Below are 13,712 nucleotides of genomic sequence, written 5' to 3' on the forward strand. Positions count from 1 at the left end.
CCGTGGGGACCTGGGGCAAGATACTGCTATCTAACAATAGACACCACAACTGATCCAAACACATATCAGTATGTACAACAGGCATATGATCCGTTAATACACACGATCATTAATTTGACACATAATGCAGCGACTGTCATTTTGGGACAACAGCCTGTGATTGCTACAGGCGTGGACAGACATGGTCCTATTAATTCTGGTGCGAAATATGGGGAGAATCGCACACACTTATTTACACCAGTTACCTTACCTGAGTTAACACCAGCAGCACGCGACATTCTGACAGAGCGCGCAAATGCAACTGCAGAAATCACGCTGTTAAGAGAAATTGTTAATGCCCTCTTCGCAATTAGAGGAGCTGCTCCAGCGTTAATTGATGTACCAGCTCGGGTACAAGTTTGTATTCCCATGGCGAACATTAAGGCTACTATTGGAAAGTTGCCAACTAATCCAAAAGACATTGCATTGTGGCTTAATGAGAGAACGCATTGTTTAGATGGGGTATATCCTACACCGACCGCAAATCAGAAACTTGCTTTGGTAAATTCCCTGCTACCAGCGGGTTTGTCAATCACATTAGCTGAAGCACGAGACTGGGATTCAGTCATCAGCAATGTGTATGAGAAAACCCATGGAAAAGTTACGATCTCATCACTGGCAGATACGCTAGGACAAGTTAATAAGACTAGTGGGATTGTAGCAGCTTATATTCTAGGGTTACGCTTTACACAAGGCAACCATGAGATTGTGTGGGGTTGTCTGAAGGCTTTGATTAAGGGACAGGGTTTGCTGTTAGACCTTGAAAGACAAATTCAAGGTGTACCAGTGGAACAAAAACCAATTATGGTTCCTGAGATTCTGAAAAATACTTACACTCTTGTCGGCAGATCCCTCACTGGTGATCCGATTGGATTAACTAAGCCACAAGCCAGTGACAGAAAACCTGAGAGATCGAACGCAGAAAAGAGGGGAAATTTTCTTGTCCAAGAGAGAAAGTGGAGACCTCCGTTCACCCAGTATCAGACTCCAGTTTATCCTAGAGACGAGCAGTGGGACAGAAGAGGTAATTTTCAAAGAGATAATAGAAGTTTTCAGACTCCTACACAGAGACAAAACACTCCTACACCACAAACTACACAACAAAATACACGCTTTGAACAGCAAGCTCGTAGTGAGGGTGCAGTGTCCAGATATAATCTGAGACAATACATTAAAACTCCTGACAGATATGGGCAAGGCAAGGCTAGCGAAATTAAATTTCGTGACAAGCGTACAGGTTTTGCTACGCAGACTTCAGGATTAACGAACAGCCAACGTGAGGTTAAACAGGCTGCAGCAGCGACGACACCGGCGAGCACAGAGAAATTTGTTGGGAAGATAACTCACCTCCCTACAGACTTCCTCTTTGAGGAATGACAAACTTAACGTTAAACATTCACTACAAGGGAAAAGATTACACTGGCCTATTAGACACACAAGCCGACATATCCCTTGTAAGAACTGATATTTTAATAGATGAAAATTATGTACACGACATCACGATACAAACAATTGAGGGAAATGGCACTTATCCTTCATATTATTTAGACTTAAAAATTAATGACAGGCGAGTTTCTATTGAATTAGTTGAACATGACAGATTAGGTTGTGACTTTCTTATAGCATACAAAGATGTGGCTTCCTTCTTTACAATAAAAGAGGAAGTTACAGAAAACCGCAAGCATACGGAATTGACTGTGAAATTTGACTTGGAAAAAATTATCACAGATCAATGCAATGAAAGTGCTTTTAATGATAAAACAAAATTGTATAATTGGTTAATGACACACAAATATATTTTTCAACAGTGGGAAAATCAGGTCGGATTTAGAAAACAAATCGTACACAATATTAATACATGTTCTACACTTCCAAAGAAACAGGCACAATATAAAATTAATCATGCCGCCTTACCAAGCATACAAATTGTAATCAATGATTTACTTAAACAAGGAGTACTGCTTGAACAGTATAGCCAAATGAATACTGCAGTATATCCAGTGCCTAAAAAAGATGGTTCATGGCGAATGGTGTTAGATTATAGGGAAGTGAACAGAGTCACACCTTCAGTGGCAGCACAGAACACACATTCACCTTCAATCTTAAGCGGATTACAGCGTAAACGCTTTAAAACTACGTATGACTTAAGCAATGGGTATTTTAGCCACCCAATCACGCCTGAGAGTTATTGGCTAACCGCATTTACCTGGCAAGGTAAACAATTGGTTTTTACACGCTTACCACAAGGTTTTGTAAATAGTCCAGCTTTATTCACTGCAGACGTAGTCTCACTATTGTCTAAGTTTGCCAATACAGAAATTTATGTTGATGACGTTTATTTATCACATGACACAGAAGAAGAGCATTTTAAAGCTATGACAGAAGTGTTAATTACATTGACAGAAGCAGGTTACCTTGTTTCCCTAAAGAAATCTCAGCTTGCAAGAGAAACTGTGACATTTTTAGGCTTTGAAATAGCTGAAAATGGCAGAGGCCTCTCTACTAATTACAGAGAAAAAGTTTCCAACATCAGTGTTCCAAAATCACTAAAACAGTTAAGAAGCATTATTGGGTTACTGAATTTTTCAATGACGTTTATCCCAGATTTTAATGTACTGATTGAACCATTACATCACGCAACATCACGCGAGATTAAGTCAGAGCAGACTAGACCGAAAACACCTTTTAAATGGTTAACAGTTGAGGATGAGGCATTGCGAAAGTTATTAGCAGCAGTTAATGATGCTTCCTACTTAGCGCAGCGCGACCCGACAAAACCATTGTCAGCTTATGTCAACATTTCACCTCTAGCTGCATACATTAGAATTTACAATGCTATGGAAACAGTACCAATTACATTATTATCTTATGTATTTACAAACACAGAGAAGAGATATTTGTCGCTTGAAAAACTATTATCAGCGATTACACTCACAGTGCTAAAATCACGTGATTTAGCACAGGGACAGGATATTTATATATACACTTCAGTAGCTTCACTAGCAACATTGCAGAAACAGACCATTCCGGATAGGAAGGCGTTAAGAAGTCGCTGGTTAAAATGGTATACCATTATAGAAGATCCCCAAATACATTTTGTGCATGATAAAACTTTAACTACATTAGACGACCTCCCATCCCCCTTTGAAGGGGTAACATGGGAAAATCAAACACACCCAAATGACTTTTACACATGCATTTTCTACACAGATGGTTCAGCTGTAGACTCCAGCAAAGAAGGAGTGAATAAATCTGCAGGTTCAGGAATTGCAAAATATGATGCACATATGAATTTGTTGCATAGTTGGCAATTACCTGTAGGAGACCACTCTGCACAGTTTGCAGAGATTCATGCATTAGCTTTTGCTATGAAAGAAGCACTTACAGTTAAGGGACATGTACTTATAGTTACAGATTCCGCTTATTTAGCACGTTCAGCATTGCAGGACCTACCAATTTGGAGATCAAATGGATTTTTAAATGCCAAAAGGAAACCACTAACGCATATAGCTAAGTGGAAGGCCATTGCGGCCTATCTTGATCAAAAGCCTGATATTGAAATTGTACACGAGCCAGCGCACAGAACGCTTGGTTCATCGGTTCATACTATGGGTAACCAGTTTGCAGATAGTCTCGCGCAAACTGTAAGTCAGAAATTTGCCGTTAACAAAGTGTTAACAAGGGCACAGTCAAAGTCAGCCAGTCTCGATGCAGAGTTGTATGCTTGTCTGGATACCACCAGGCCTAATCCACCTGGGTATCCTAAGAAATACTCATTTAAACAAGTCAACAATAATTGCATGGTTGTAATTGATGCTAATGAATTCATTGTTCCCCCTGTAGCAAGCAGAATGCAGATCGCTACGCAAGCACACGACAGTGTGGGACACCCTCACCTAGGGAGAGAAAATGTTTTGTTGACACTGAAACACAAATACTGGTGGCCGAACATGAGGAAAACAGTTAAGACAGTTCTAAGCAACTGTAAACCATGTCGGTTGGTGAACGCTCCTAATCATCAGACCCCACCATTTATTATTAATGCAATACCGAACAAACCGTTTGATTTAATATATTTGGACCATATTGGACCTTTGCCAGCATCACATTCCTACAAACATGTTTTGGTTTGTGTTGATGCTTGTACAAGGTTTACGTGGTTATACCCCGTTCGTAGTACGACATCTAGCTCTACGCTTAATTGTCTCAACACCTTAGTAAGTGTGGCTAAGCCCAAGGCCTTTCATTCCGATGGTGGACCTGCTTTCACAGCAGCAGAAACCAAGGAATGGGCCGCAACATTAGGTGTTGATTGGGCCTTCAGCTCGCCGTCATATTCTGGAAATCGCTGGAATCTTTGCACGTAAAAATTACGAGGTAAAACGACTTTTAACCAAAATGCTATCTAATCGGCCTACACAGTGGTATCCACTCTTAGTTACGGTTCAAATTGGCCTAAATAATATTCCTAACTCAGTAACTGGTAAAACACCCCATGAACTGTTATATGGTACTCCTATGAATACACCGTTTACTAATGATTCTATTTCTGTCCCAGGGAGACTTGAACAAATATTAATTTTACAGGAATTGAGGGATTCTTTTTCCCATACAGCCCACACACCACGTAATCCTGCAGCTTGGACGCCGCAGATTGGACATTCGGTCCAGGAGAGGGTTGCTAAGGTAAAGCCGTTGCGGCCTAAGTGGAAGAAACCTACCACGATACTTAAAAAGATAAATGAAAGAACCTTTATCATCCAAGATACAAAAGGAAAAGAAAGAAAAGTGAGTATCGATAATCTTAAGCCTACAGCACATTGCAGTAATGTCACTGTTCAAGATGGAGGAGACACCGTATCTGCGACAGACTTCGATCGAGCTGCAGCCTCTCGAAGCACAGATTGCAAGACAACAGGATGTGGAAAATAATCACGCAGGTGAGGTCCTACAAGCTGAAGCTGACTTCCCTGACAGTGACCAAAGACATATATATGTGTTACCTGCCATACCGGATCAACGCAACATTTACCAGAAGGCCTATCAAACAGTGGCTAAGGTGATCACAAAGAAAAGACTGTTAAAGACTATTTTGTGTTTCTCAATCTGTTTTGCTTTTCTAGCAATATCAGCCAGCGTTATTTTCAGGTTACAATGGCATTTTGTGACTCAGCAAGAAGGAGAGATCATCGACTGGAAACGTACAGCAGCACACGGTATTACCACACCAGACTCCGGCATCGTGAAACAAGGACTACATTACGATTTGAAACCGGTGGACATACAGTCGGTGGGTATACCTCAAGGTGTGTATTGGAAGCCGTTTCCTAAACCTATCATCCAGAAACGAAAGACTTTGGGGATTTCACAGGTTGTGCTGTTTGATTCTACTGTGCTAGCTAAAGAAGCTGGTATAACTACGCCAGAAGGAAGGAAGCTGGTGACACAACATCTGAATGCACAGATGCAACAGCTGCAATCTACAAGCCTGAAATATGATTTACCCCTTCATGACCATTGGAAGCAGCAAAGCTACCGTGAACAACGTTGTCATGCTGAATTTGGACATTGTTATTTCATTGACTTTCAAGGAACACGTAAATGGCCAACGAAGGAGCTGAAAGCTGATCATTGCCCTCGGCCTGGTGTGACCATGGACAATATAAGGTATAAGCAATACCCTATTTTCTATCTGAATACAGGTCAAATTACTCAGAACGGATTCGTTCCCAATGGACAGACTGATCCAAGAGTGGCATTCTGGGAAGGTGCTGAAGAAGAAGAGTACAGAATACCTGGGGGGGTAAGACCGTATATATCTGCTGTTTTTTGTACTGACAGTATTTACTCAGGATGGTGGAACTCATCAATAACCGCTGAGGACCTGTTACACAAACTTCAAGATGTGATGGAAGATGCTAAAACTGGACAACTAAAGACAGCAGCACTTCCGAAAGAATGGAATACAAAAGGTGATGGTATGTTGTTTCGTGAACCTACAGCATGGGACACTTGCACTCAACCACGCTTTGCTACATTTACCAATACGACATACTACAGCCATTCATGTAAAGGTTTCAAGAATGCGTGTGGTATCACATTGGAGAAATTGATTAATGAAGGAATCTGTGATAAGGACACTACAGTATTCAAGTACGGTTGTAAACCGTGTTCCTTTTATTACAATCTCACGCAAGGCTATTTTAACTGGCAACCGAAAATGATTGATCAAGGATTTTTACATTTTTCTGGGTTACGAGGTTTTTGGTGTGTGGAGCGAATAGTGATTATGAAACCTAATTACAAAGTCTACTCCCTGTTCCAGAAATGTCTCAATGATAGTTTGCATATGAATGTTGACACGGTAATCAGGGCAATGAGCGATTTGATGAATGTTCAAATAGCTCCAGATGATAAACCCTGTGAGTATGACACGTGCACCACACGTAATATTGTTAACATGCCCTACTCAGAGGCAATGTGGGGTACGAATGCAACGATTAATGCCATAGTGTATTATGAAAATGACACAGAGTTCATGAATGAATGTAAAGTTTCAAGTAAAACATCTGCAAGAAAATTGCTTACTAACGATGATATTCTTATAACCACAGGACACCTGCTGAGTGATTCTGTTTCTGTTATAAGTCAAATCTCTGACTCAAATGATGAAGAATTAAGGAGAGGTATTTTGGTGTTAAGAGATCACATGATAAAATTTGCTTCCTACACAATTTCAGATATAACAGTGTTATCTGAAGAAATTAAAGCTTTGGTTATTCTTAATCACATTACTTCTATCAGGTTAACATTGCAAAGTAAAAAGGTTGACATATCACTTTTAAATCTCACTTTAATCACACAGACTCTCAATTTAAGTCCGAAAGAATCTGAAATCCTGGCATATGTTTCACAAACCACAGTTTATGACATACGAGAAAGAAACCACAGACGGGTTCATAACCCTGATGACTCATTATGGGAAGTTTTTATATACTATGAATTATTTATTCCAGGAGACGTGTATACAACAAATTGGGAACTGCTTAATTTTGGACACATAACACACACAGGTTCTTATTTCGCAAGGATGCAGGTTGCGCAACCATTTCAATACATGTCTGTGAAATGTGATCGTAAATTTTTCATCAGCACTATAAGATGTGTTGATAGAGGTTACTTGATTTGTGATGACATTATACAGCACATGCCTTGCAATGATCAAATGCAAGGTAGCAACTGCCCGATAACTGTAATGCCTATTCAAACCCCTTTTACATTAATTCACAGCCTAGATAATGGGAGTTACATAGTGTTATCTACAGAAAAGGATTGCGATATTCCTCCTTTTCAGGCATCACTTGTCACGGTTAATGGGAGTATACAGTGTTATGGTACTACACTTATTCCACCTCTGTTACATCAGAAATTCACATCTGGAGTACATTTCCAGGTACCAGCTATCACACTGATCCTTCCTCACATGACAGCCTATTTGGCACATTTAAAGAAGATGAAAGTTACTATAGGATTCACACATGATATAGTACATACCCTTTTACAGAGAGTTCACAGTGAATTATTACGTGTTGATTTGCACCCAGGTGATTTTCCCCAGTGGTTAACTACACTAGGAGAATCATTGAAAACTTTTTGGCCCATGACAGGTAATTTTTTGACAAAGATAGGTACTAGCCTACAATCTACTGGTAAAAGTATTTTTAGTGGACTGGGAAATGCGTTTGGAATCCTAGGTTATTTAAAACCAATATTGTTTTTTATTTTAGGGATAATAATCCTTGTTATTTTGCTTCGTATTTTCTCATTTCTTCCGAAGATGAAGATGAAGAGGCGTTCAGCTTAATCACATTTTGCTTTATAGCATATATTCTTATATTTTACCTAGATACTAATATACTGTTTTAAGCACACAGGTCAAATCTAACCTGCTGCAGTATGCTTTGTTGCAAGGACACAGACGAAAAGAAAGATGCTTCACAAATCTTGCGTCTACCACGTTCCTATCAGACCTCCATGAGGATGTACTTAGATGAACTGGTTTTGCCAAATCGGAAACCCCGCAAAGTGCATGCAGTTCACGATACGATGAGAGACTTTATGTATCAGGACTCTCTTGCTTCCTCTGGACCGTTTTCTGTTTTAACACCTAATGGGACATTGCTACCGCGTAGCTTGCTAATGTTATGTAATTTTTGGCAAGTGAAATCTTTGCTGTCTCTTGGTGATCAACCCAACTTCAAGTGTAGAGACATTCACCGTCAAATATTTCAAATGTCTTTTTATACAATTGAAGAAGGTCATATCAGTATTGTCAGCCACGGGTCATATAATTGTACCACTTTGCTTGCATGTTCAGGTAATAAACATCAACATTGTTTTGGTGCCCGTTGGAATACTACGCTCTTGAGTGTGTATGAAAGCCAACATCAACCCGCTTTACAATTGGGTGATTTTTACAAATTGATACCTTCCCATCGTGGAATAACTTGTGCACATATGCGCAGTTGTGGGTGTTTTGGCGATCAGTCACATACTCCTATGAGTTCAAGCTCATCTACATCAGAGAGCTGTGACACTGTCTTCCAATAGTACACATAATGAATATTTTCTGCTTTGATAGTTTTTCCTGCATTTGCAAAAATATGATAATTATGTGTAGGAGAGGGTGTTATGGATTACAGGTATTTTCTGGCATATAACGCATAATGAATACAGGTCACAGGTACTTATATACGTAGTATCATAGTAAGGCCTAGTATAGCTTAGAGTATATTGTTAAAATCCTGTTTTTTCTTGTCTTAGAAATAATAGCTTGTTTTGCTCAGAAGTGGCAGGATATTAGGACAGGTTACAAAGACATAAAAGGGGAACTTATAACGGTAAACACGCCGTGGTTTGAACAGTAACTTATGAAATCCTAGGTTACTAAATACAAGTCCTAAGATCGTAAACATCATACGTCACAAACCACAGAGTATGGACACATGACACGTGACACACGTACGCAGTAAACAATACACTCTATATTAGGTTGGCCCGACTCCATGTTAGATCAGAGAGAGAAAGAGAACCGAACTTAAGTGTGACATCACACAGATGAGACTGGGACTGGCTGGCTGACCTGACATAATATCTTTTGGTTTGTGAGTATTGACAATGCATATCTAGTTATAATCTCTGCATAGTTAGGAATGGATTGGTAACATACTGTAACTGTTAGCCATTGGCTTATAAGAAGCTTGTTCTGATATTTCTGATATTTCTGAATATTGTTGTAATACAATAAAGGATAAACCTTTTCTTATACAAACTCTGAGTACCCTTTCTTTATAAATAATAATCTCACGATACCCTCCATATATCATAATATGTGAGGGTGTGGCCCGAGGCTTTTTCGAGTGCAACATTTTGGTTTGTGTTCTCTGCTTAGAGCAGGATATAACTCACCATAAGGCGACACTTGATAAAGAGAGGTAGGTTGATTGAACCCAGATTACCTGCACACAGTCACTAGGCAGGCAAATATACAACTCTTCCCTCCCTCTCCCTTCTCCTATCATCCCCCTACCTTCTCCTATCACCCGGGGCAGAAGGGGACGGGACACCGCACAGACAGAGGAGCAGGAAGGCAGACACACACACTCACCGTGTGCTCTGCACAAAGCCCCGCCCCTGGCTTCCTCTCTGCCTGCAGCCAATCCCCTGTGGCCCGGCCGGCATGAAGGAGGGATGGTGGGAAGTGATGATCGGAGGGATGGTGTGGAGGATAATTGCGACACCCCTCTAGGCAAGCCGCGGCGCACCAGGGCGCTGGGGCGCACAGATTGGGGACCGCTGCACTATAGCACATATTGAATATTTAGTCTCTTTGATTCAATTCACTTTAACACATAATTTCTTTTAGTTTAATTAGGAATTATTTTTGCAGATTAAGGGCACTGCCATGGGTATGAAGGTTTGCGCCGAGCTTTGCAAATCTCTTTATGGTGATGTGGGAGGATCAAAACATTTGGTCCCAGCATGAGTTCGGCGCAAACCTAGTACTATGGACACGTTTTGTGGATGATGTATTTTTTATTTGGAAGGGTGATTCTGATACACTATCGTTATATTTCAACTCTATTAATCATAACACCTATAATCTCCACTTCACTTCTAAGTTTAGCACAACTAGTATATAATTTTTTGGACCTTCTTATCTATATAGAATATGGAAAAATCTGTACCAAGACTTACCATAAGCCGGTAAGTTGCCTCAACTACATCGAGGCGGACAGTAACCATCTTAATACTTGGTTTGATAATATCCCTCAAGGGGAACTAAGGAGAGTAAAGCGTAATTGTACAAATAACAGCGTATATGAACAGACAGCTGAACTCATGCTTCATAAATTTAAATAAAAATTTTTATAAAAAAAGCAACCTTAGATCAAGCGTATTCAAAAATACAGAAAACAGATAGAAAAGATTTTCCCAAATATAATGTAAATAAAACCAATAATATTGACAAATTGGAAGATAAGTTAAATATTCTATTCATTACACAATACAATCCATTAGTCCCCCAAATAAAGAAAGTGATCAGAAAACACTGGCACTTAGTTCTTAAAGACCCCATTCTGCAATCTCATCTTCCACCAATTCCAAAGGTACAGTACTGTTCACCAAAGCTGATACTTTAAAGAAACATGTAGCACCTAGTTGCTTCAAACCCTCAAACAAGGTCACATCCACTGGAACGTTTTTAGACACTAAAGGCTTTTACAAATGCCTGAAGTGTAAAATGTGTAAATTGGATCCTCATAGTTCTAAACATGTCAGGAGCTTTTCATCGACTCATACCGGAAAAAATCACAATATTAATTGTGATTCAACCAATATTGTCTATCTCATTCAGTACCCCTGTGAAAAACGATATATAGGGTGCACCACTAGAAAACTTAAGCTACGTTTTGCCGAACATATCTCTAATATCCAAAAAGGATTTCTACAGCACAATCTATCCAGGCATTTTTACGAACAACACAACCACAACCCGACAGGCATCTTGTGCATTGGAATAGACAAATTATCTCAAAATTGGAGAGGAGGTGACAATATTAACGCCATCTACAAACTTGAGACCAAGTGGACCCAAGCTATAAAAACGTTGGTTCCACTTGGTCTCAATGTTCACTATTGGCTAGCCAATTAACCTATCAAGGGCTAGGATTGCCTATATATACTCTGCATTTTTAATTAAAATATTACCACTGATGAAGTCTTGTGACAGACGAAATGCGTTGGGCGGAGGCTATTATGCTACATCTATTATAGCTTTCTCATAGAAATCTCCTGAGATTGTCAGCAATATAGTACTAGTATTATTTACACATGGTGTACCTGTGCTGAACATTGCTCCCTATCGTTCCTCGTCAACGGACTGAAAATCTCTGCTGTCATCCTTTCCGTAATCTCGCGGCAGTTGGAGGTCTGGGAGGAAAAGAATGGAGACAGCTGCAGTCGTGTTCGATATCGGTGTGGAGTCTCTGCGTTACATGTGGCGTCAAAACAAGCCGCTCTACAACACTGCAGCTACCTACATTCCTGTACGATCTGCTACTTTGTAAGTAGCTGTCTTCTTTTGTGCTGAAGTTCAATACAAGGTGAATTCCCCATATTTGCTTCTTATTTTTTAGGTTCATCGTTCACTTGGTTACTTTATTATTGCTTTAATTTTACTGTGTCCCTGATACTCTGCTCTGGCTGTATTTACTGCCTTACCTTAACACTATTTGAACCTGTGTTTTTCCATTCAATATATATATATATTCAAGGGCCACATCTCATCCCAACTCCTGACACTATATGTAAGAGACATGTGTAGAGGTATACTCAGGGATACCGGTTTGGGGAAAACTAAACCATGGCTTTATTCAGCCTGTCACTTTAAAAAACAGTTTAAGGCAATATAATATTGAATTTCAAAGGGGCCCTGGAGACTGCCTGGGATTTTTTTTGTGATTTTGCCTGCATACAGTTCCTGCAACAGCCTGAGAAATAAAACAAAGAACAGAAGTGACCAGAAATAAAGGGCTACACATCCAGGCAGGAAAGCTACTGTAGACTGCACTGGAGAAAGCAACAATGTAACAGTTGGACTGGGTACTGTGACAGATGGTGACCCACACAAGGTATTGATGCTGTGACCAGAGTCTACCCCACCACGTGAAGAACAAAAACCCCTGTGGGTTTTTTAAATGGCCGCCCAGCTGAAGTTAAGTATAGGCTCTGTAAGAATGGAGAAGAAAATGTGTTCCTGGTGTAAAGAGCCCGGCCACACAGAGCAGGGTCCCTTAAGGCCTTATTCGAATGATGAAGATGATGCCTCTGTGGCCCTGGGAAAAGGGCAGCAGTCAGAGAAATTTTTTTTTCAATGATCCAAGGAAATGCAGCAGCAAGCAATGCGCTGTGGTCACAAGGAAAATGCAGAAGTTTTTTTTAGCAAGTGCACATCCAGTATCACTGAGGAGATAGAATGTTTGCCCAGTACTGCTGATGTATCAGAATCTATAAAAGTTAAAAAAAAAAAAGAAAAAGTCTACAGAGACGCCTGTGAAAGCTACAACTCTGCAAGCAAAGTCTGGCCAACTGTAGGAATACCATTTGGGTTTCTAGAAAATACAGAGAAAACAGCTGCAATAGCGCCTCCCGTGATAAGAGGGAAAAATACACCTGATACAACCAAAATGGAGGACAAGATGTGGTGTTACTGTAATGAACCCGACCCCACGGAAGAGTGGTCCTTCCAGTCCTACGAGGATACAGATGAAGATATCTCTTATGTGGGGCCCGAAACAAGTCGAACCCACAAAACACCCCTAGGATGGTGGATGTGCCTGAACTCTGTAAGCACCGAAAAGACCGGTCTCTATGATGTCAAATGTGATTGGCAGCAGCAAGAGCGGGAGCAGCAGATCGCTGAATATGTATGCCAGCTAACGCAAGTGCAAGAAAATCATGGCGGATACAGTAAAACTGCTGAAGTTTCAAATAAAGAAGGAGACCCCAGTATCCCTGATGGGACGGAGTCATCCAAAACAAAAAGGCGGAAAAAGAAAAGAGGTTCTCCACTTACATGGAAGGATCAGACAGGTCCGCAGATCCCACAGAGGAAAAGGGGGTACGAGATGTCCTGCAGCCTAGAGCAAATGGAGGATTCATCCCGCGGATGACAGAATATCCAGAGGGCCAAGGGCTGAAGTCGCCTACCCCAAAGAAGTGTCTGTCAGTGCTGGCAGTGATAAACCCGCAACCAACCATACCAGGGAACCAATAAGTGATGATCCCTTGACCAACCCTGAAGATGCGCTGCAAACTGCCAGGCATGACTGTGATCTACTCCATGAACAATTGAAACTGGAGATAGAAGATAACGCTGAGCTACAGAAAGATAAGGCTGAGCTACAGACAACTGCGTGCAATTTATGGACCAAATTTGAGGATCCAAGTACTGATTTTAATACTGCAAACACTACTATTACCACTACTATTACCACCATGGATGAAAAGTAGAGTACAGTAAGTTTGACAAAATGATTGCTAACCTGAAACAGGCGTATGAGGAGGCACTGAAAGAGATCAGACTCTCTCAGCAAGAGGTTCGCAATTGC

The 13,712-nt window shown here is 40.5% G+C and overlaps 1 protein-coding gene across 1 annotated transcript; it reads left to right on the forward strand.

Annotated features, from left to right (window-relative positions):
• The first annotated feature begins 255 nt into the window (after nucleotides 1-255).
• On the forward strand, nucleotides 256-5,278 carry LOC142491669 (uncharacterized). Its single transcript, XM_075594575.1, has 2 exons — nucleotides 256-1,063; nucleotides 4,655-5,278. The coding sequence occupies exons 1-2, from the start codon at nucleotides 409-411 to the stop codon at nucleotides 4,969-4,971; spliced, it is 972 nt and encodes a 323-aa protein (XP_075450690.1). The 5' UTR covers nucleotides 256-408; the 3' UTR covers nucleotides 4,972-5,278.
• Nucleotides 5,279-13,712: the final 8,434 nt, after the last annotated feature.

Source organism: Ascaphus truei, chromosome 3 (genome assembly GCF_040206685.1).
Source record: "Ascaphus truei isolate aAscTru1 chromosome 3, aAscTru1.hap1, whole genome shotgun sequence".
In the NCBI taxonomy this organism is placed as follows: domain Eukaryota; kingdom Metazoa; phylum Chordata; class Amphibia; order Anura; family Ascaphidae; genus Ascaphus; species Ascaphus truei.